This window comes from Dinoponera quadriceps, unplaced genomic scaffold (assembly GCF_001313825.1).
Source record: "Dinoponera quadriceps isolate SergipeBrazil2010 unplaced genomic scaffold, ASM131382v1 scaffold754, whole genome shotgun sequence".
Classification (NCBI taxonomy): Eukaryota; Metazoa; Arthropoda; class Insecta; order Hymenoptera; family Formicidae; genus Dinoponera; species Dinoponera quadriceps.
The window spans coordinates 208806-233081 of record NW_014554896.1 but is presented as its reverse complement, the minus strand read 5'-3'; the positions used below and the strand labels follow the sequence as shown (position 1 = coordinate 233081).

The 24276-nt window shown below is 45.4% G+C and overlaps 1 protein-coding gene across 1 annotated transcript in view; it reads left to right on the top strand.

The window, feature by feature from the left end:
- LOC106742412 overlaps positions 1-24276 on the top strand; it is a 165581-nt gene that overhangs the window by 136586 nt on the left and 4719 nt on the right. Inside the window, 3 exon segments of the mRNA XM_014615325.1 lie at positions 20513-20695; positions 23306-23476; positions 23670-23887. Coding sequence (XP_014470811.1) covers positions 20513-20695; positions 23306-23476; positions 23670-23887 — 572 coding nt within the window.

Genomic DNA, 24276 nt, shown 5'->3' with positions numbered 1-24276 from the left:
CTACGGGTCTTATTTATTGAAATCCCCGACGTGTTACACGCCGCGAAGTGATTTTCGCGGGTAGCCGTGCGCGGTTCGGTAACAACATCGAAAACGCGCAAGTAATTACTTGATTTTTCTCTATACACACTCGTTCATTCGCGAATACACTTGGAAACCTGTTCAACTTTACGTACGTCTAGTTACCGAGCGGAGTGATGGTCTCTTAAAGGTCCATTGTGCCTCGTCGCGCTGTGTTTCGCGTTTGTTTTACGATAGACGAAGGACGACTCCTTCGCGCTGCTCCTTTTGCGGCGTTAAGTAACGCTGGAAGCGAAACTCGTTAAACTTTTACACGCGCGCCGTAAAGCTGTTTACGAAAAATCCCAACGGGGTGGCGCCGGTTCGTAAATTAGACGCGATTTCGCCGATCGATAAACGGAATTGACGTCTCCTGTTGCAGGTAAGCCGCTGTTGGCGTAGCGATTCTAACCTGGCGGTAAGAACCGAAATAGAGAATTAGTCCGTTCTCGGAATTTCCACTTGAAATATAAAGCACGAGTGATTTTCTCTCTACAAGAGTGAATTTTTCCGTTCTGAATCGTCCAGTGAATATTTTCACTCGCTAATCATTCAAAATATATGACGTGACATCGCTTCGAATGAATCGAGTGAGGTTTCACCGCGAGAAATTTAGAGAGTGACAAACCAGAGGTGAAAATCTGAAGAAAAAAAAATGCTTACCTTCTTTATATTCGATTAATCGATCGGTCGCTGTTGTGATCTCGCCCCGAGGGTTCGCCGGGAGATACAAAGATGCATCGCATCGTCATGCGATACAGCCTTGGCTAACGAATCGAGGGGAGGCGGGCGGGAAGGAAATGAGAAACGGGCACAGCAGCCGGATAACCTAACTGTCTTTCAACTAGTCATCGATTCGCGATTTATTCTCTTTCCGGTGCGGCCACTTTGCGGCGCTCGATCGCGAAAGCGATTTGCAAATCGGCGCTCGCACTTTCGTACCCCCGGCTACCTAACATCCTTTAATGGAGCATTCAATCGGAAGGAGAAGAGAGCAGCGATCTATCGTCGTTGAAACGATTCCCCGATTCGTGACATTTTTCCGAGGGGACGTCTCTCATGCTTATAACGGCTCATTAAGCTTGGGCCATCGTCGATTAATTCAGTATCACTCGAAACTGGCGGAGAATCGGCGAGAAATCGCGATGAATTATCAATCTTTCTCTCTGCAGATAAAACCGGCCTTTAGAACTAAGTGTAAAAAAAAAGGGAAGCAAGCCAAATGAGAAAACACCTCCTTAAGCGAGAGAGAAAGAGAGAGAGAGAGAGACACTTGATACCGATCGCGGTATTTTAGGACGTGCACTCGACGAGCGTTCCCACATCTTCGCGCGCGATCTCTCTCCGTGCGTATATATTTTAAGAGGCTAACCGCGCGTGTTACGCAACGAAAACGCGTGTTGCATTTCGCCAGCTCGAAGAGTAACGCGGCGTCTGTCATTGCGCCGCATCGCGGTTGTTTCCTTTTGAAATCGCCTGTTTAACTTTTCCAAGAGCGGAAACGTGAAAGTTCCCGGTGAAAAAGTTTCTCGTTTCCGTAACTCGAAAGGTTAATCGAAAGTTAATTAAGAGTCAAAGGCCAAGTTTAGCGGAGCTAAAATCGTCGAGTTCACGTGAGACTTCACATTTCCGTTTGCATGCTTTTTCTCCGGGAGCGGAAATGTGCAAAGTCCCACGATCGTTGAAATCATGGAGAGAGAGAGAGAGAGAGAGAGAGAAAGGGAGGGAGGGAGGGAGGGAGAAATCGCTACCCAGAGAAACGAATCGATCGAAGAGGTTGTATTTTCCCGTAGCCGCTTCTCGCAGCAGTGTCCCATTAATTTTGCGAACGTACGACCGCTTCTTCGCCAGAAGAGAGCAGGTTCCTCTCTTCGCGTCATTCCGTTTGTCGTCGATGCGTTTTCATACCACGTACTAATTAAACGACAGAGTCTCATTTGCATTGCTAATAATTGCATCGGGTTACATCTGTAACATTATTTGGACGATTTCTTCCTCCTTACGATGTCGTCTGAGGATATCACGTCGTAGCATCGCGCTCCACCTCGCGTTCGATTTTCCGCACGAATCTAATTTGCGGTACAAGACCGCAATAATGTGTGTCGTCATTGCGCTAACCAGATCGAACTTACGTGAAACGCTGCACCGAAAGTTCACCAGCGATCGTAGTCTGTACGCTTATAGAACTTGAAAAGAGACAGAGATAATTTGACAAGAATGTTCATTTTTCACCGTAGGAAAAAATGACACGATCTCTCCGGATCGGCGCTTACTCCAAGCGTCGTCGCGGTCGGCATCGTCATCGAGCGATGTTAGAAGAGCGATAAAGGGGAACTAGTTTGAGCGCAGCTCATTCGAGTCGAGCAAAAGGACGCGATGAAAAGCGACGGAGGGAACCATTTGGATGCGCCGGCCGGCCCGTTGAAAGATGCAATTGGACGATCTCGGAGCGCAAAGAGAGAGAAAGAAGGCCTCTCTCGGTGCAATAATTGCGGCCGGGCAATTGCACGGACGTGAGGGGAGGAGATAGATAAGTTTTGAAAACCGCTCGGCTCATAAATCAGGAATCGCCGGACGTGCGCGCGGAAGATGATCCTTCTCGCGTATCTCGCGAGCATCCGCAAGGACGTTCTCTCTCGTATGGAAATCGGCCGGGCAATTATGCGATGCTGCGCCCCTTTTGAACGCGCGCGCGTGCGCTAGCCATTGATTAATGAGGGCGCGCTGCGTTTCGCGATATAGACGATATCAATAGCCGCGGGATAATGAAATCGCGAAAGGGATGGGGGATTGATTCGAGGTGATTTCTTGTCAGCGCGATTCGGTAAGGGGGAGAGAGAAGGAACGAGATTATCTATTCTTGATTTAAGACTCCATACTCTTATTATAGAACTAGAAACGATCATCGTGTTGACTCGTTAAAAAAAACACCGACCATTTAAATATGAAAGGGGAGAGCGAAAAACGTCTGCTCTTTCGCGGCTGCCGAAGTTTCATGAAGTCGCCAGTGAAGCGGGGAAGAATACTTAATGAGACGCTCGAGATTTTAATGCGCTTTCGCTCGTGTGTGTACAACGCACACTCGAATAATTACAGCGAGAGTAATTCCCGACGAGTCGAAGTCGCCGTCGAATGCCCGTCGTAAATTCGCGATTCGCCGTGGTTAATTATAATCGCATGTGCGGTAATCGCGCCGCGCGTGTGAGTTTCTTGAATCGAGGCGTAATATCGATTAATGGGAACAGGTTTCATAAATTTCGCGGCGAGTTATACGCTTAGAGAGCGAGAGGAGGGGGGTGGGCTGGCGAGAAAGAGAGAGATGCCCGGCGTTGATTCTCAAAATGATCCTCGCGTGGACACACGATTTCATCGGCCGTGATGTTTGCAAAAATGTAATGCGACTCATTGATACGAAAATCGATACGCTCGCTCGTTTGTTCTCGTGAATCAGAAAAGTGCGCGATCGGGAGACATCGTTGTAAGACACGCGTTTGTCTGATTACAGCAGCGCGCTTTCTTATGCAGAATGGATTTTTCGCCCAGAACCAGTACTGATTAATGGGACAACGCCGCGTCGCGTGTTTACATCGCAATCCGAATCGATTTTATGCGCGGATTAATTACGAGCACGCATCAGAATCGAAGAGTAATTGAACGTGCGGATTATTCCTGATGCAAAGCACGATCGACGACGATAAGAGGCGAGGAGCCGTATCGATCGGTTCTCACTGCGTGACGTTATCATCACAAATGCGCGAAAGAGATAGACAGATAGATCGAAAACCGTCGGGAGGATCGCGATGCAATTATTCGTGCGAACACCTACGCCCCGGCTGCGCTTTTATGGAAGAAATCAATTTACATGTTTCCGCGGCGCGTAGATCTTGTCGTTGAATTAAGAGCGGCGATGATTAACGAGGGCGTGGAGCGCGATTAAGAGGGCCACTCGTTTCGACGCGAAATTGATTCGGGCATCTCGAGGACGCGAGAAACGCAATCGCGGAATCTTCCGCGCCACGGGGAAAAGAGACTAACAAGCTCGAAAAGTGATACGGCCCATAAATCAATACGCGCGATGATTAATGGCACCGCTCGTTCAGAAATATCTAGAGGGGGTAAACGATTGAGCGACACGGGACAACCTTTGTGTGCGGTTAACTTACTAAAGTTGAGTTCAACGAGACGATTCTAAAGCTGGCTTATTTTTATCATCGCGGTGATAGACGGGGGAACAATTGCAGAAGCGAGGGGAAAAGAGGTCAGAGGACTTGCTCGATAGATTTCGGCATTCCGAGGAAGCAAGAAAGGTTATCGGTCGCGCGAGATCGTCTTCGCGCTATATATAACTCTGCGGGTACTTCGCATTTATCGAGCGAAGCTTATGGAAGCGCTTATTTATAGTGAGACATTAACGAGAGAACGTATTCCACTGTCGAGAAATTTACGTCAATACGAGAGATGGATCCTTCATTCTCGAAATCGCGCTCGGAATTGAAAAATGCCCGGGGATCGTTTTACGTAGTAAATATAGTGAAAATCATTCCGGGCAATGAATCAACATGGGTCCCCCGGTATTATGTAAACATTGAAGGGACTTAAAGTTACGATCACCTCCGCCGCGAGTATTTCGGTGCGCGATGCGAAATATCTCCGATTTTACGAGCAGCGTTAAAAGCCGCTGCGTACGTAAAAATTTTCCAGCCCGGCGAAGTTACATAAAATCCCCCGTGGAATGTCGTTCACCTCGACACGATTTCGTAGCAGTAGTCCACCTCACAGTGGTGAGTCCGTTTATCGCACCCGTTAGAAATCGATTAACGAGATATTGTCTGTCCACGACCGTCGACACCTGACATCGGTCTATCTAACCCAGATAGATAAGTGCTAACAATGCTAATGCATGTTTCTTCGCGATGTCACTCGGCGGACACGATGCTAATTTCTTCGAGTGCCTCTCTTACATAACGCAGTCGTGCGCGCTCGTTTTTGCATCCTTGCATTCTTCACGTTCCCGGATCGGCAATAAAGTACGCGTCAAATGGGGACGACGTTCCCAATTAAAAAGCGCAAATTGCAATCAGCCGAGACCGCCTTTCGTGAAGGATGCACCGAGAGAAAAAAAACTGTTAATATCACTGTAATTGCGCTCTTTTCGGCGTCAACTTTATTTTTTTGTACTGTTCTAACCAAAAAGTCACATTAGCTGTACGTAAATTCAATGTATTAACATGATACGCAGACTATACAATTCTCCTCACCATAATTCATTCATTTATTAAAATATATTCATATATTTTTTATTATTCACTATGCGATGTTATAAGTATAAATATTTTTTGCCCAATATATATTCGTTTGTTCAGTGACAGATAGTTGAAACGTAAGAGAAGTTACAGTTATTTTCAGCCGTAACCTTTCTATAATTTTAACCAGAAAAATAGTAGTAACAACATACATTATTATCACTAATACTTACTTAGAAAATCAATTTTCCTCTCAGTGCACTCTTTCTTCCTTAGCAAATTTCATTACGCGTCCATTACCCGATAAAATAATTGTTTTTCCATTTCTATCCTCTCAATGAATTCTCAGAAGATGAATTTTCTCTCCTACGGGACGCCGAGATGCGTACTGAAGTGTTTGGCAACCTTTCTTCCACCGACTGTTCGCGGCGCGTCATCGTGCTTGTTCAAGAGAGGCTCTCGCATGATACAAAGAACTTTCGTCGCGCGACCCCCCCCCCTCCCTCCTCCTCGTGAAATCGCATGTGCTCCGGGAAGAGAGTCCGATGAGACGGCTAATTAAGTTTAGTGGCCCGCGAGCGAGTCGCACGTACGCACACACTCGCGTGCACGCGTTAAATACGCTCACCTACACGTCGCGTGCTCGTCTATACTTGGCCTCTTGGCCACGTCGGGGCGTACAGTCTCTCAAAGGTCCTCGAGTGCATCGTATCACGCCGCTCCTCTCCGCTCTGCCTTTCTCCCTCACCGGTCGCCTCTATCTCCGTCTGTCTCGCGCGTATTTATCTTCGTCTCATCCTCCGTAAGTGTGTGTATCGCGTTCCGAGCGGGAACAGTGCACTCTTTCATCGGTTCGGGCCGAGAGAGCGATGCAACGCGCATCGCGAAAGGCGCGGAAGCGGCGATAGTTCGCTCTGGATCGAGCGCCGGGGCGAACGAGAGGAAGAGAGTTCGGTGATGCGTGGTAAAGACCGCTCGGGCGAATCAACCCGGGAGAGAGAAAGAGTCACACCTCGTCGAACGCGATGTACCTGCGTCGGTGACCAGTGAAACGATGTGGTTCAAGTACTACAAGGGATACTACGACGTGCGCAAGCTCGAGCTGGAGCTGGTGAGTTGTGTCCCGATCGTATCTGCCCTCACCGAGAGCCATTTTCGGCCCCAACAGTATCTTCTTCCGGTTCTAACAAATTTCAATCAACACTTATCGCTGTGAAGTTAATTTTATACAAATCAACTTTCAAGTCTTTTCTTCTCAGTGTCGGTTTGCTCCGGAGCCGTCAATATTACGAGAATTGTTAAGTTTGCATCCCCACAAAAAAAATATATCAGTTGCGCAGAAATAGCGATATTCGCGAAAGCCGAAAATAAAATGAGAAAATTGTGTTGCGAAAATACAGAAGCCGGACGCTCGTATAGTGCTGCCGCGTCCGTCGGAGAAAATGATTTCCGAATCTCTCGAGAAGAAGGATTTCCTCGCCGCTAAGGGAATACAATTATCTCGTCGGCGTCTGCGTGAATGACGCGCACTGTCTCGTTTCTTCTCGCCGGACGGTGTAACGATCGTTTCCCTCTTATTGGACTTCTTCCAGTCGCGCCGGTTATTTCGATGCATCTCTTCGTGCATTGCTTTTCTTCTTGCTCCTTTTCTCCTCCCCCTGCTACCTCTTCTTCTCATCGTTGTGGTCGTCGTCGGCGTTTTCGCGACTCCCGACGGCCCACTTGTCGCGCTTCTATTTTGGCGCCGTTTCGAGTTCGTCGTTTTCGCCGTCGCGGAGTATCCGGTTTCGAAGTCAAAAAAGTGAGACTTCACCTTCCGTCGTCGCCGGGTGATAACATGCGCTCGGAAAGGGGAAAAAGGGAACGGAAAGAGGAGAGGATTAAGAAAGGCGATCCTAATTGAAAGCACCGTAAGTCCGTGTAATGTTACGCGCTTGTCATTAACCCCGAGATGCTGACTTCATAAGCACTTTATTGCGGGCGGACAGTTACTTCGCAGTTTCAACAGAATCGTTCGACATGAGAGAGAAAATTCCAATAAATATCCAATAGCACGCAACATAAGAAAGGTCCATGTTTCTAACTTTATTTGTGTGAGAGATAAACTTTATATCCTACAGATAAATTTTTAACCATTTTTTTCTCAGTGTAAGGACTTAATAAAATTCGAGAATCCGACCATTCGCCGGATTCATCGACGAACGGAGAACGCGGACTGGCCGATAGGTAATCGCGATCACAGCGTGGCTGCGACCGCCGGGCATCGACGAGAGATAAATGTTATCAACGATTCGTTTATTCAGCATAATTGACTATTCGCCGTCGAGTTTCCTGGCGGTCGGTTGAATTATTTCGCGCTAGTCGCCCTAAGGCGATCGTATAAAGCGAAACGACCGATATGCACCGCGAAGAAGGCCGCGCCGCGTGCTGAATTTATCGGTCGGCCTACTACTGCTCGCCATCCCGCTGAATTGGGATTTTATACTTTGTAGACGAGCCTGTCGACCTGCTCCATCTCTACGTCAGTTATATATAATTTCACGTTTATATATATTTTCATTAAAATATTAATTATTATATTTCTGTCATTTTGTTATATTTACGCTAGTTTTTTTTTGTTTACATTCATCGTCATTATTTTCATATTCTTATATAATTTTTAAACCGATGCAGTTTATCTTCTTCGCAAATGTATTGTCGTGAATATCTATAAAACAATTAATTTATTTCTCGTTCACGGGGATTGGTTTTCCGAGGAGTTCCAACAGCCTAAAATCGCCTGTCATGCCCGTTCTTTTATTTCCTTTCTATCGCTGGAGAAGGGGAATTCTCCGCTGACGGCGAATTTATTTGACGTATCTCTGTCAAGTGAAGTGAGCGCGGAGCCGCCCGACGTAGAAATTTCCTCGGAACGTGCAATAAATTTAGTCGATAGTCTTCGTATGGCGTTTACGACGCGGAAGTCGGCCGAGCACTTCAAAGAACGCAAGCGAAAAGCGAAACTCGCGACTCCGCCCGTACGCTATCACGACGAATGTCGGTGTTACGCTTTGTATTCCACGTGGTGTTTCGACGATTCCGCATTAATTCATCGAAGGTCAAAATGACTTTACAAACATTTCCAATGAAAGGAGAAGTCTGTTAATTTCCCAGGCATCTCGGATTAGTGTCGGAAGTATTTTTATCGAAGGCGTAGGGGATATCAAGTTGAAAAAGATAAAAAATAAAATTACACATTAAGCGATTTTTATTCTTTTGAATAATTTTCCTTTAACGACACACGCACATGTCCGCCTGTCTAATTCCGTCGGCATTCTCAGGCCTAAGTGCATCTTATCTTGAGACGTTTATTTATACCGGACGCATTTAAGGAGCGCGCCGTCGCGTTTACAGAATCGCCCTGTGCGTGTCGGCGCATACGAATATAAAGTGGACGATTTGGCACCTGGTCAAAAGACAGTCTGCGAATGTCCGACGATATTCTGAATTCTGTGAAGGGACGAGATAGCGTGCGGGACGAAGGGAAGGAAATTGGCGTGCGAGGTCCACGAGGGGACAGAGACCCCCGCGTATCACATGTATGTGGGTGTGCGTGCGTGTGCTTAAAGTTATTTCGAAAACTGGGCTTGCGGTGCATTGACCGTGCGCAATTTCTCGCCGTGTTCGGCGGTCTACCAGCCGTCTGCCTCGCTCTTTTCCACGAATTAGCAAGACTACCTGCGAAAACGACTGGTCCTTGTTTGCCCGCCACGTCTGGCACAGCATCCGTTTCTATTGATCAAGTTTCAACGGTGTCTATTTTACGTCCATTCACGTATTTCGGCACAGCTACCTTATATTGCTTAAGCGCCCAGGTAAAGAAATACCTGGATTATACCGACACAGGTGTCTCTTAAAAAATTCCTATAATGTCTTTCGACTTGCCCGAAGACATAATCTAATCTGAGAATTAGGGGTGTTGAGGGGTTTGAGGATTATACGGGAGTTACCGTTAATCCTGGTATCTTAAATCTTACGGTGCGCGAGATTCAACCTAGGTGGGCGTGAAACCTGCCAGATTAAACGCGTCCCGTATATATATATGTCGCTCGGTCTATTTCACCTATATAGTGCGTCATTCCCTTTCTCTGGAAATTCGCTGCCTCGCCGTATAAGAGTCTTCTTTCATTTAAGTCAATCTTGCTTAAAGTATTTCAGCTCGCAAATCTCGAGAACTTCTGGCTCCATCTTGATCACCGTCTTTCATCCTCTAATCATTTCGCATCTATCTTTACCACCCTACCATTTTCATCTGATCATAAACCATCGCACTTCACTCTGTCGCTTCATTCGTGTATCTTTTTTACCGCGTCTTCGCGTAACGACCGTGCGTACTTCATTTTGTGATTGCACCGGATCGTTGCTCCGACAGGATTTATCCCGGAGCGCAATAAAGCAGGTTCTATTCTAAGACTCGAAATTATATTCGACGTTTCGTCTCTTCCAAGCTTTGAATTTCTGAACCTTCAACATATTATTTTCAAATAATGAAATTGTTAAATATGAAATGCGAACGTTTAAATATTCGAAAGTTGAAAAACTGGAAAGTATGCATTTTGCAAGAATAAATGGTATTTAATGCTCTAAAGAATGTAATTTTTTCTTGCGTTATGCTATGGCAAACCGTTCGAATTATACTGAAGTTTCCGAATATATGGAATAGTACTTCTTTCTTTCATCGCCGGGCCTCTCAGGGAGAAAGACTCGACGCGCAAATCGATCATAAACATTCACCGGGGAAGTGTGTGCTTAGGAGGATCGAAAGAGACACGGAAACGGTCCGAGAACACAAACGCATTAACTCCTTCCAGCGCGCGGGAGCTAGGAAGCTAAAGTATCCGCACACAGATACACACGTCGGCCAACATTCCTACGATGACTAAGGACCATGCCGCCGTTAGCCAGACGTCGGCAAGGTCGTTGTCGCGACCCTTCCTGAGCTTCACAAGACTCCCCCTTCCCGGCCGCTTAAGGATGTCAAAAGCACGCTCGTTAAAGGCGCCAGTCACTTTCAGCCGCGGACGATTGTGCGTACACGCGTCTTTTGCCTCCGCGCAACGTTTATGAACGCGCGTGCACAAGGCGCCATAAACGCGCTTTAACGCGATAATCCGCGATCAAGGCTCGCCCTCGAGTATTATTCGGTGAATGAGCGCGCGCGGAGAGAAGAATGCTCGTTTGAATATGCGCGCGCCGCCGTCGCGCGAGCGAAATTATTACGGGGACGCGAGTGATGCGTAATAATTGGCGATTCGGAGGGCGAAGAAAGCCGGCGAATGGCTTTCAACCCGTTAACGCTCCTATTTATGGGACTTTCTTTTTTCCAATAAAATCGCTTGCTCGCTCTAATGGCGAGGAAAGTGGGATTGGATCGTTTGTTTTTCATACAATCAATGTACAAAATGAGCAAAAGAAATAAACATGTGAAACATTCCTTGAGGAAAGAAACAGCGCGTTGTAAAATAAAGATCCAACCTAATCTTACTACCATTAGACGGATCAATATATCTCTTTATTTCCTTTATATAATTTTTCTATTTCCATTTGAATAAAAAAAAAAAACAAAACAAAAGAGACCGCTTGATTAAAAATATCTGTGAAGTAATTGTTGGCTTCAATTGATTGATATATCGCTATTGTTTAGTTAGTTAATAAATGACAAAGCACGGTGAAGCGAATGAGAAAGCGAGAGGATCGCGGTAGCACGCGAAAGATAAATGATTTCGTGCTCAAGGCGGCGTGGGATAGACGACACCACACGCTATCGCGCCGTAATTTCGCCGCTGAAATTCGACACGCACGCGATTAAACGTCACAGCGGCGACGGCTGTGATTCTATTTGCCTACGCTAATTTCCGCGTAAAGCCGCAATCGAAGCCGCGTTTCGTTTGTCGGGAGTCGTCGCATCTGTTCGTGACGAATGAGCAGTCGTTCCCGCAAGAACACACACGGAGGGGGAGAAAGATCGCGGAAGAAGAGAAGAAGAAATAAGACGATAGGAGAGGGGCAAGAGCGCCGCCGCCTTAGGTATCTTCGTATGCGTTTCCTGGTAAGGCTCTTGGCGATCTTCGAAGTCCTCCGTGGAATCAGGAGAGCTGCTCGACGAAGAGTAACGGCTGGAAAAGAGAGAAAGACTGTACAAAGCGAATTGTTCGGAAGACTTATAATTTCTCGATAATTCGTCGATCATTTCAAAATCAATTTCATCTACGAGAATGTCGAGATCAACTGAAAGAAAATCAGCAGAGGCTTCTATTTTGTATCGCGCGAAATTAATGCGAAGCGCCATTTTGTTCCCGGCTCTGTATCGCCTTTATTCGCTCGATTATGAGCGAAATACAAAGGGTACTCGCGAGCGGTGTAAAGATAGAATCGAAGTGGCGCGGCCGGCGATATTTTGGCCGAAATACGACCGCGTAAGCGCCGGGCCCGACAACGCATCTCGAAGATTTGCATAAAGTGCAACTTCGTTTCTCTCTGTGCGTATGTGTGCGCGGCCCTTTAAACGTCGGTCCAGTTCTCCAGGCGTGCTTCGTGGCACCGTCGAGAGGGGGACCAACCAGTTTTCGGCCACTTGGCCCTGCACGCGCGAACAACCCCGAGCAAAACGACGACGAATTAAATCGTATGTTAAGCCATAATTGCGTCCTCGCCCGTGGGCGTACGAACGGACGGAATCCCTCCTCTCTTTTATTTATAAGCGCGCATTTTAAATCGCGGAGGACCGAGAGAGGTCTATCGGGAAATTCACGACGAAGTTGAAGAGCCCGGAAATTTATCGGTGTCGTTCACTTCGCGCCATGTCGTCGCAATAGCGACGCACGCAGCGCGCATCCTCACCTTCGACGGGATACGGTAACGCTTCGTTCCCGCTTAACTACCGCGCTTCAAGGACACCCACTCTCCCTCTCCTCTTCGGATTTCGCTCTGGACCGGCGGCGCGCATCTCTTCTTTTCCCCTTTATTTATTTTTCGCTTCTGCTCTTCGAGTCCCGCTTCTTCGCCGGACTGTGCTAATTGCGGTATTCTTCGGCCGCCCCCTCCGAAGAAGGAGTCGAGACTTTGTCGACGTCGTAAAAAGTCGAAGCTACGCGCTTGGCCATGGGCGACGAAGATTCGACTGCGCGCGATTAAAAATGCTGTTTATTGAGCGGGAGGTATCTCCCCGCGAGAGGACGAAGAAACAATTCTCGTGCGATGGCATCTATTTAAGTCGAACGGGAGTATATATTCCATTTACACCTACTTTGCGCAATCTTGCCGAATTTTTTCGTTATTACAGGGTCGTAAGATTAAATTAAATTTAGGAATTTTGATGCATCACTGAAAATATGAGCAATACATAATCTTTACAGTATATTTTTATCGACGATATCCTCTCGCGATATATCATTTTTATTGGGTTGCTCAGAAATCCCAGAATTTCAAGGATCATGCAGCTGCCGGAGAGATGACGGGTCATCGAACAAAACGGTGCATATTTAATTGATTAAATATATTTTAAAGTAAATAAATATACATATTATATATACGTACGCTCTAATGAAGAAGCGGAACAAACTTTTGCACCAACCCAATATTATCGTTCGGCAAAACTGATCTCAGCCAACGGGAGGAGCCAAGCTCGTTCGAAAAAAAGCGGCATTCCGCGTGGATGCGAGACAACAGGCGCTCGCTGGTAATAAATAAATGGCACGAGCAGCTAACGCTCGTTACGCTTGTCAATCGCGCGACAAACATTATTATTCTTGTCTTTTGTATACTCACGCGCTCATTGTTCGACGAATGATTCAAGAGACAGTAGGACGTATACATTGGGAGGAACTGTCGCGCGATCGAACACCCGTGTGGGTGGCATATTCGGCTCCTCATCCGAGGGAAGGAGGCTTTCCAGGGAATGACGTCAAGCCTCATTGTGCGTTCGACGATATCATTTTGTTGTCGGATAATGTTCGTTGCCTTCGCCCGATATAACCGCACACAAGGCTATCACCTTTATCTTACAATTAGAGAATCAATCCGTTTATTTGCTGGAAGTCTCAGATCGGAGTTATTTTTGTTGAAAGTATAGAATAGATATTGGATGAATTGTAGAGAATTGGAATTAGTGAGAGAATTACACAGAATTATATGAATAAACAGAAATATATATAGGGTGCTGAAAATATAGAATGTAAAATAAAATAACGAAGTGGTTTTATTCGACAACAAAAGAGCGTTCCATAAATAGAACTGGCTGCTTATAGATCAACTCGTTCTAAATCGGGTTTTGGACGACTCACTCCAGTATCTTTGCGTGAGTCGTTTAAACATAAATAATAATAATTAAAACGCATTTTAATACAGATATGAATAGCTTCTTCCATACATACCTTTCACAGAGGTTTCATATAGATTGGCGTTTGTGCGCACAATTCCCCGAATTGCGTCCATCCTTTCTGCGACGCATCTTCGAAGGACATCTACGTCCTCGCGAAACGGCGTGCGTCTTCTTCGATTACCTTGGAAACGTGATCGTGCCTATCGGCCACGATCTCTCGTGGAATCTTCGTTCTCCCCCTCCTCCCTCCCCCCCTTTCTCTGTCTCGCGCGGTCGGACACACATCGCCGCGGCGCCGTGTGTGTACCATTGTAGTGAAAACACAAGTCGCGCGGCACTCCCATTCACTAAATTCCTTCCTTTCATCGGCGCGCTGATTCCCCGCCCCGCGCGATTCCCATTTCCTTCGCGGCTCGTTACGGCGCGAAGTTGAGGGACCTTAGAATGACAGAGGCTTGTGTGTTACTTGAATATACTCGCGGATTACGTTCGAGAAATCTCGGTATTCTGTTTTGCGCTCTATTCGTTACGGCATACTTTCTAGTGAGAGGGAGGAAGGGAGGTCTAGTTATATTCAGTGAAAAAAGTATAGGATAACTCCGTGTATATACGGAGATATATGAAAATTGGAAATATTTACTTTTTATATTTAACAGAAAAACTTTTAGAAACCCTTGTCACATAGGTAGGAGACAACTATTAATGCGGGCCTAGAAAGAGGAGGGGCTCGTTTCGCATTCATTACGTCCGTAATCCAAGCCGGGATTATCATCTGTGGTAATCACGCGGCTATGCGATCGCGAACTGTCGAACGGTTTGACATTAATCTTCCCCGTCCGTCCGGAAGACGCACGCGCGTGAAGTTTACCGTTAAGCGGAGGTGCCGTTTTACCCCTTCCTCAACCCTCGACAATAATTGGGCCGGATACGTTGGAGAGTTTAACTCGGATAATCGATCTGTTTACGCATTCGTTGTCAAATACCGCAAGTATTCACGTGCGGGCTCGTATAACTTAACGTCGTCGGCGAGTTATGGATTGGAGACTTCGATGCCCGGCGAAGAAATAAAGAAAGATACGGGAGGCTCGCGAACGGCTGCGGAGATTTCAACGCTCCTTACAGGCATAGGAAACTGTTATATCCTCGTGTATCGCTCGGAAAAATGTCGAGAGATCGTTGAAGTTACTTCGACGCGTCTCGTTGAACACGGTTGCAAAACTGTTTCCGAGCCCGGCCGTTTTACAAGCGGCGAGCAATGCGAGGCGTCCGAATATTACGAGTTGAAGAAACCGCGCGCGTCTCCTTTCGTTCTACATCACTGAGCAGGGATCCGTACACGCGATAAACGTGGAATCTAAGCCAAGGCTCTCGCCACTACAAGCCGCTACTTCGGGCATTTCCACCGGTATCGCGCGCCTTTTCGAGTGTCGCGTAACTGACGGAGTAGGAACGTCAGATCTCCCACTGGTGAGAAGTGTTTCTTTCTATCGCCCCGAGGAATTGTCTATCTGCAAATTTATCATCCTAAAGAATCATTTATCATCTTAAAGAATAATTTTATTTTTACGCTTACATACGGAGAAAGATAATTTGTAGAAGAAAGAAAAAATGTACAAAAAAAATCTATTAAGATAAAATATAAGATGGGGATGTAAAATTAATTTCATATTTTTGTGAAATAAACCTTATATCTGCTACAAACAAATTTCTAAATACTTTTCACTCAGTGTAGCAATGATGATTATAACAACAAAATTATTTCTCTCTCCGAATTTATAGAATTGTAGGAAAGATTGTTTTTTCTACTGAACAAATTTGATCTCCCGAGCTACGCAGCTCGTGCGTAGCGACGAATTATCATCCTTTGAGAGCAAGACGGAGAATTTTTATTTGAATTTCAAATTGATAACAATCACGATGACACCTCGTCTGGAATAACGAGAACCGTCGCGAAAATGACAAAGGCACTATGAGCGTCATCATCTCAGCGTATAATGAAGCCTGCCGCCTTTCGGCAACGACGCGGGCAATCGAATTCCCGTGACTCTCTCTCTCTTTCTCTCTCTCTCGGATGATGCCACGAGGAGAATTCGATTCATCACTGTCGCGTTTGCGTCGATAATGCCGTCGTCACGGGCGCGCCGACACCGGCGCGAAAGGACGCGGCTCCGCTAATCTGGATAGAAAGAGAGGATCTCCCGCGGCGTGTGCAATAATCGCGCCGGATCGCGGCAATTTACGGGGATAATTCCGGGTGATAGCAGCGAGAGATGAAAGGATCTCTCCTCGTCGAGATCGGCATTCAAGCGGCGCGTCACGAGGAGGAAGAAGCAGCCGTCGAGATCCCGCTTCGTCTCGCGGAGAGATTCTTCCTGGGATTCTTCCCACCTTTTACGGTGGTTACGCGCGCGAACGGTGAATGTGTGGGCAGATGGCAATTATCGGTGAGCGCGGATATTTTCGTGATCCGCCTCGCTATAGATCGCGCTTGTCGCGGAGAACGGCGGCGCTACCGGGTTACGTGATATATCACGAGTGCTCGCTGGAAGGCCAAGCGTGATCCTCCTGAGAATTCTGTTGGAATCAAATAATTATTAATTTTCTGGGAAATTCTCCCACTGGGGAAGAGACCACCAATGCGTCGATTTTTCTGGCACCTCGGTCCCATTTGCATGCGCCGATATATCAATTTCGATCCGGCGCTCTACGTCAATAGATGCACGTGCGTAAAGCGCTGCTCCAGGAAGCGGGTGTTTTGTAACGTCGAGACAGGTGTTCTCGACGTTGCGTCACGCCGCGGCAATTTGTCCACATGTACAGGGTGTCCCGTGTGTATCCTCGGTATACGGGAGTTCACCCCGTAGGAGGAGTGTTTAATCCGACACTCAGATTTATCAGCATACTCGAATATCGGCCTGACAAACGACCGACCGAAGCTACGAATGAATATCTTCACCGAACTCCCGTTCCTTCCGCGCTTGATGTAATTAAACAGCCGGGTAATATCGCCTCTGAGGGTGGTATATCTCGGCGGGAGGTCGTTTCGGGACGTGCATTCTGCTCTCCGCTCCCGAGATGCCGATGGAAAAGTTACATTCCGCGCGCCATTCCAATGCGTACACTTCGGTATTACCGCAATCGTAATAAAAATTCAACCGCGGCAACGCTATTGAGCGTGAGAGTTGCGACGCGCGGGATTCGCGGGAATTGTTCCTATCGAACGTCAGTTTATCGAGACAAAAGTGTCGCGATTTAATTCCATTCTGGAGCGAGCGAAGGGCTCACTTTAATCGTCCGTTCTCGCGGCATTCCACGCGTGTTCGGGAAGAATAGCGCGCTCCGTCACGCTGGAATTTCGCTCCGCGATTTACCGTTGCATGCGTCAGGATGCCGCGAGGAAGCTCTGAAGGGTTCGCGATATTACAGACACGTGAGGTGTAAACGTACCCGGTGTTGAGAAATAGCGCGCGAGAGCCCGAGGTAGCCTCCTCGCGGGGTCGAGTCTCGCTAACGGTATATAGCCTTTTAGGTGTCTATATATCCAAAGGCGGATACAGGCCACATACGATTTGTAGAATCGATCGCGCGATATTCAAATCGTGTCCTCTCTTTCTTTCATTTTTCAGCTCACATCCACTCGCGGGCATGGCCTGGACGGATCCTTTTCCATCGGTTGGATTTATTTTTTTGGCAGACAGAGCAAAAGGTTTCTTTCGATTTAGTATACGTCTTTGTTTGATTTGTTTAATATAAACGACATAATCAAATATCATTTGATTTCAATGAAAATATAAAAGAAATATGTTATTTGACGTAAAGATTACTGTTTGAGAAGTCAAACAATCCTATTTATTGAATTATGAAATATTCATTTGCTCTCTATGTAGTAATTCTCAGAAAATCTATTTTCCTGCTGGATGCGTTCGGATGTTCATCGAGGTGGAAAAGTGTTGCGATAGTGTCTGGACATCCTGACGGTAAAGTTTGTCATTAAACGTGTCCGACCGTCCGACTTTTTCTCCCATGAACGTTATGTAACGTTTACTTTTACTTGAGAATTTGAAAAGTACTTTCAGCGCTCACTGTGTACGGCCCAGAACAGACTATAACGAGATAACGTTTTCTTTCCTTTCTACATAAAGGCGACGACCGCCGATTCGCATTAATGAGGGGACCTTGAGAGAGCAGGCTCCGATGAAAAATCAGTATTCATCATTATTATTCATTGTCCCTCGTAAAAGACGAGCTGCTTCGAGCTTTCTTTTTCAAACCGGATCGAAGTGACGTCGCATCGACCGGATCGTCCGCGATCGGTTACGGCTTGTCGTGAGCGCCACGTTCGAACCGTTCCTAGGAACGTGTAATAATCGACGCGACACGGTGAAAGTGTGCGAAAAGGGGCTCGGAAACGGTGCCGGCGAGAATAACGCGTAAAAGTCACGTGGCGGGTTTGAACAATGCCGATGGGAAAGGGAACGAAAGAAAAAAAGAGACGGAGGGGCGAAGAAGACCACGCTAAATTCCCCGCTCTGCGAATGCATACAACACATACGAATCTGAGAACACATCGATAACTACGAGTCACGTCCTACCGTCGTATGGAAATCACACGCGAAAGAGAAAACGCCACGACGATAATGAGTAGTACCGCGCGTGGTGGCATTTAACGCGAGAACGCACACGTTCGTGGAAACTTTGTTGAGACGCGCGCGGGGAGAAACGAAGAGCGGGTGTATTCGTCATTCTTTCGCACGACGAAACTTTAATCGAAACGATACACTGGGAAAATTCATTTGTAGCTGTAATCACATGCTGAAAGAATTATAATCAGAAAAACCGTCTAGTAGGTGTTGCTATAATGTTAATGATATTCATGCTACTTTTTTGTTAGAAACAACGAGAAGATATAATTGGCATCCCTCAAAAATACATGTAATTTTATATATATTATATTTGTGATGCTATAAATATGTAGTTAATAGTAATACACATAGTAATTAAAAAAATTTATACATATAATTTCAGTGACATCATCACGTAATTAATAGTTCATGTAAATGTTATTATTTCGAGTAATTCATAAATTTATGTATCCACAAACGTATCATATATTCAATCATAAACATCGAATTTATTCAAATTATATTCGGAGTCCCAATTAAGTTTGATACTTCAATCAAGAATATTAAATTAAAACAAATTTCGGCTTACTTATTCAAATTAACCGAATTTAGCTTTCCTTTGATTAATCAATTTCTTAAACTTTCCTTTGAGTTTATAATATCCTTGAAAAGAGGATAAAAAATTCTTTCGAGTACGCGATGATGAATTTTTCTCAAATTTCTGATGAGTATATCGTAAGACTATTATTAAGAAAATATTCTTTATTGAAGATAACTATTACTTAAAAGAAGGAAAGTAAACTGAGGAATCCTTTGCAGTAGAATGATACTTTTCTCTGTGTGTAGACTCTTCTTACTCTCTTTTTTTCTCTCCGTCGCGTTTTTAAGAACATATCGTGTCGTATCGATATTATCATTTCGGTGGGAATGAAAAAAGAATCGTCAACGAAAATCCGTCTGGAAGCTTTCTTCATATTATGTCTCGTCGATCTCTCGGACTTTCTCCGGGCACGTTAGCATTTGACGTTACTTCACTAAAGTAAGTACCGGCATCTTCCTAAAACACCAAATTAAAAACGGTTCAATGTACATTTTTACACGACAGATTATTGACGTAATCTTCATTCGGTCCACCTGCAGTTTATGCAACAAAATTTACGTAAGACTCGGTTTCTTCTGCTTGATTTTTTTTTTTTGCAATATGTCAGCGAGCCTCCAGTCTCACAATAATTAACGCGAATCAACTCACACTCTGACGTGTCTTATCAGGTCCGTCAAAATTCGTCAGTGACATTTGATTATCCTAACTGACGGGCTAACTAACGACACGAGACGAGACGTTCTATGAATGGCCTATTCTCTCCTTAATTATCATAACGTGGCAGGTAGTTACTGTGCTCAGGGAAACATGCGGGGAGCGGCTGGCTGACTGGTTCGTTCGTTGATGGCTCTTAAACGCGCACTGAATTAATTCGCAGTTACCGCGAAGAAACACCGCCGGCGGCGAAATTTCGAACGCGATTTCATCGTCGTGGCTCTCATAAAATTCGCGTGAAGACGTTTCCTCGGCGCCTCTTCGAGAGGCTGCGCGACGTTGTTCCATCTCGATATCCATCAGGAAGTGCTCTAAGCTTCAATGAAACTTTCACATTTACTGGATCAAAATTCATTAGCCTTATTTCGTATCGTGCTTGGATATACATTCACATTATTAATTACTCAGTTTTAATGCCAATGACAATTTGCAGCGAGAATGACTCGAGCTTTATCATTCGATATCGTCGGTGTGCACTCTATTTTCGATTTCAATGCTATGATCGATCGCGATGATCAAGATAAGCCGTGTAGATAATTGTCCTGGTCGATCCGGTCGGTGTTTCCTCTTTGCTTCCGCGTTCACGGCCGCGAGATATTACACGATCGCCGGTTATTGCACGCGTAATCGCATCGTAGTGAATCGTCCATACAGTCGGGGAAAGTCAATCGCGATGCTTCCCTCTTTCCCGCTTTCATACCATTGGAAACGCCGTATTAAGCGCGAAAATCGTCGTGGTTACGCGAGCCGTCTCGATGCAATCACGGCACGACGTGTCCCTTCCGTGCTTTTCGCTCGCGTAAGACACGGCGATTTCGCGAGCCGGCCGGCGTGATCGATACGTAATGTAATTCATCGATGCTTCTTTCTGTGACGCAAGGAGTTTTCCTATTTCCTAACGTTTCATTCTCAGGTCCAGAGGCTCGCCGATTACGAGAGGTACCTGGGACAGGAAGCGAGGAACCTGCTCGAGAACGACTTCGTCAGTAGCGGCGAGGTTCTCCAGCGGGGACAGCTCGAGGGCGACCTTCATCGCATCCAAGAGCTATTCCCCGGCGACAACCTGCGATTACATGAGCGAGATGTCCAAACAACGGTACGATGATGCTTTTTATTAATATGAACATTTCGCGAGATTCGTCGGATCGGTCGAAAAAGTTCGGTCCGATTTTCCGTTTGCCCTGCCCGATTACTTTCTACGCTACAGGTGTAAAAATTATATATATTATATATAGTATTATTATTGTTACGTGGAGCGTTTATATTTTAACAAATTGCGCTTGAATCGAATCGAACTTTTTGATTGACTCGATATTAAGTAGCAATAAATTATTATTCGCGCTAATTGCGATAGATACCAAATGGTTTGATACCTATCAAAGAGATGGCTGGAAGTTTTGATTACAAATTACGACGACAGAGTAGAAACGCTCGTAATACACGCGACATTCCGCTCTCGTTCGCATAAGAGAGCGAACATTTACCGCGACTGCCCGACAACGGTACATTCCACACAATGCGTCGCACAATTCAACCTTTCTCACGGTTGTTTAGACGCATCTCATTTTTTCTACGTCCGTGGAAAGTGCATCGACTCGCGTGTCGCAGGCATTAGAGCGGCGTGTACGCACTTCCTTCCCACGTTTGTATCATCCGGACGCAAGCGTGCCGATAATTTCTCCCCGCTATTTTCACTCGTAACTCGCCGCCGCAGCAACAGCTGCCGCGAACGGTGAAATTCACGCGTACCGTTCAATAGTAGTGCTCGCTTTCTGCTCCCGCAAAAAGTGGGAGCGGAATAGAAACTGTGTCACCGAGGCTTGGCAACACGCTTGGATCAACAATAGAACGATATTTATATTATTTTCGTAGAAAGTAAGCGCGCGCTACATTTTTTTTTTCCGAACATAATAACGGTCGAACCGGACGGCGAAAGTGCCTCGTAGAAAAATCTCTCTGAGAGAAACGACTGTAAATAATAATAATAGTAATGAAAAGAGCCAAAGTAGTAATAATGATATAGCATTAAATGAAATTTTGGCTTTTCTGACGGTATGAAGTATAAAAATAAGAATTTATAATAAAAAAAAAATCTTCTCTTGTTTTATTTTCATAAACCTGGTACCATTAATTTACGAAAATTAAAATATAGCCTTTATTTCTTGAATTATAGCTAAATCATTCTTTTTATTGCCGCGTTCTTTTTTAACACATAAATAGAAAAAATTCAAATTCAAAGAGGATATAATTTATAGTACGAAATGTGCTGCTTAGTGTAATAATAATAATGGTAAAAATTATAGCGATAGCAATAGTAATAGTCACAGCGATAGAAACGGTAATAGTAATAACAGCAATAGTAATAATGACAACACGCAACAATCTTCTTTATTGAGTAAAACTCTTTTACTGCCAAGCAGTAACATTGAAAGTGGCGCTCCCAGTAAATTCTAATTACAAGAGAGCGTGTTCTTATCGCGGCGAGAGTACCGTTTATCGTTTAACGTTCTTTGTCATTTCTCACCTCCGCTCTCCGAAGTACATTTTACACGGACGTGTTTCAAACACGAATAGAGCACTTTTACCCAATAAAACATCGGCGTACCGTTGTCGCCGGTCGAAAAGACCACGCTCGTTCCTACGGGCGATGCACTGTAATTCCGTAAGTAATAGCGGATAATCCATCTTTGGCGTGTTTGGAACACGACCGTTGTGGTCCCGCGGTTTATTATACCTCGTAACAACGCGTCGTCCGTCCGCAGCGATACAATGAGGTGGGATATGGCGGCGGCGTCACCCAGAAGATTGATTTCGTAAGGTGAAAGAACAAGAAGAATGGAGAATGTTAGGACACGTTAGAAAGAATCTAATAAGCCGGCCCGTGTAAATCAGTCAGTCGCTCTGTCCGTCGAGAAACACCACCCATGTGTTCCCCTTCGCGTCCTTTCCTTCCCTCGTCTTCGAGAGAGCGTCGTTTAACCGGCCAAATTTGGTAGTGACATTTTTCGGACGTAACTGTTAATTCTCTTTGCAACGCGTGTTGCTTGTCTGAACAAGACAAAGACGAAGCTGAGTGTGTACACGGCGAAATTCTAATGCGCGTAGACCTGGGGTTCGCCGACGTTGACTGAAAGGAGACTGGAGCTCCCTGACTAGAAATTGGTCCAGCTCATGTTGACCTTAACTGGTTGCCGGGTCCGTCGTGTAACGTTACGTAGTAATGGTAATTAGGACCTTAATCAGGATTCATTATAATGTTCTCATTGGGTTATACTATTGATTGAATCCCTAAAATATAAGTCGAAGAAAAAATATTGTTAAAATTGGACGATTGTTGACTTTAATAATGCAAATAATATATATAGAAGTAAACAAGTCACTTATGAAAGCGCTATCAAAGTCGTCCAATTCTAACAATATTTGATTATCGATTTGATATACATATGACCTATTTGTAATCGGGTCTCCTGCGAAATGCCGCAGGGGAGAGTCAGTTTGGGGGGCCTCAAAATCTCAAAACGTGCAAACTCAGCATTCCGGACAAAGTACACGCTTCGCTCGAAAGCTGCTTTCTCTCTTCATATTTTCGCGCACTTTCTTGTACGTATTTTATTTTACGCGCGCGCTTCTATACATTTTTTCGTATTAGCGAAAGATGTTGCCGCCGACGGTAGCTCAATCTGATCCGGCTGCTTGTTGTTTCCAGAAGATGAAGAATCTGAACTTACGCAAGAGGAACAGCGGCAATCCCGGAAAGCTAACGAGAGTGTTGTCCCAGAAGTCTCTGAATTCCTCGATACTCTTTGCGAGTACCGGTCCACCTACGAAGTCGCCGACGAGGACCTTCCTCCTGGAAACACCGGTTCAATTCACCACGGTACGCAGGAATGTTGCTCATGTATTATTGCTTCACTCGTGCAAAATCGTCCAGATGAAATCTCATCTTCGTCAATCAGACAAGATTCATTCTCTCCGGTAGCAAATTAACGCTGTTTTACTTGAATGAAAATGTCTCGTCAACTTCCGAATATCACGATTCAATTCTTAGCGTTCCCGCGTATGTTTTTCAGGGCATGCAGTCTCAGGAGAGGCATCTCTTCCTCTTCACCGATCTCCTGCTGATCGCAAAGTCGCGAAGTGGCGGGAACTTCAAGTTGAAACAGACCGTTAGGATGAGCGAACTCTGGCTCACCGCGGGTCATATAGAGGACGTGGCGGAGACCAGCAAGTCTTCGGAGACCAGCTTCGTCCTCGGATGGCCCACCACGAACGTCGTGGCGACTTTCATGTAAGCTCTTTCGTCTCATTCGCGTGAGAATCGTGCGTGGGGTCGAATGACACTTGCTCTTTTCCTTCATCCATTAGAGGCGCCATTATTGTTTCACACGCATCTTCGATCAAAGGCTCAGTTTTTTCTTTGATTTATTAGAGGGCACTGAAATTGGCATTAGAACTAATCCAATTCACAGACTCATTCAATTCCAAATTTAATTCCGGTTAGTATCGGAAGTAGATCTCTGTGTTGAGTAAAAATAATTTTAATTAATTATTTTTATTGCAGGCACAGATATAACTTGGAATTAGAATTGGAACTTTTGAGAAGATGAAAATAAGATTAAAACAGAATAAAAATGTTGGAAAAGATAAAAATTACATCCCGAGTGGAAATTTTGGCGT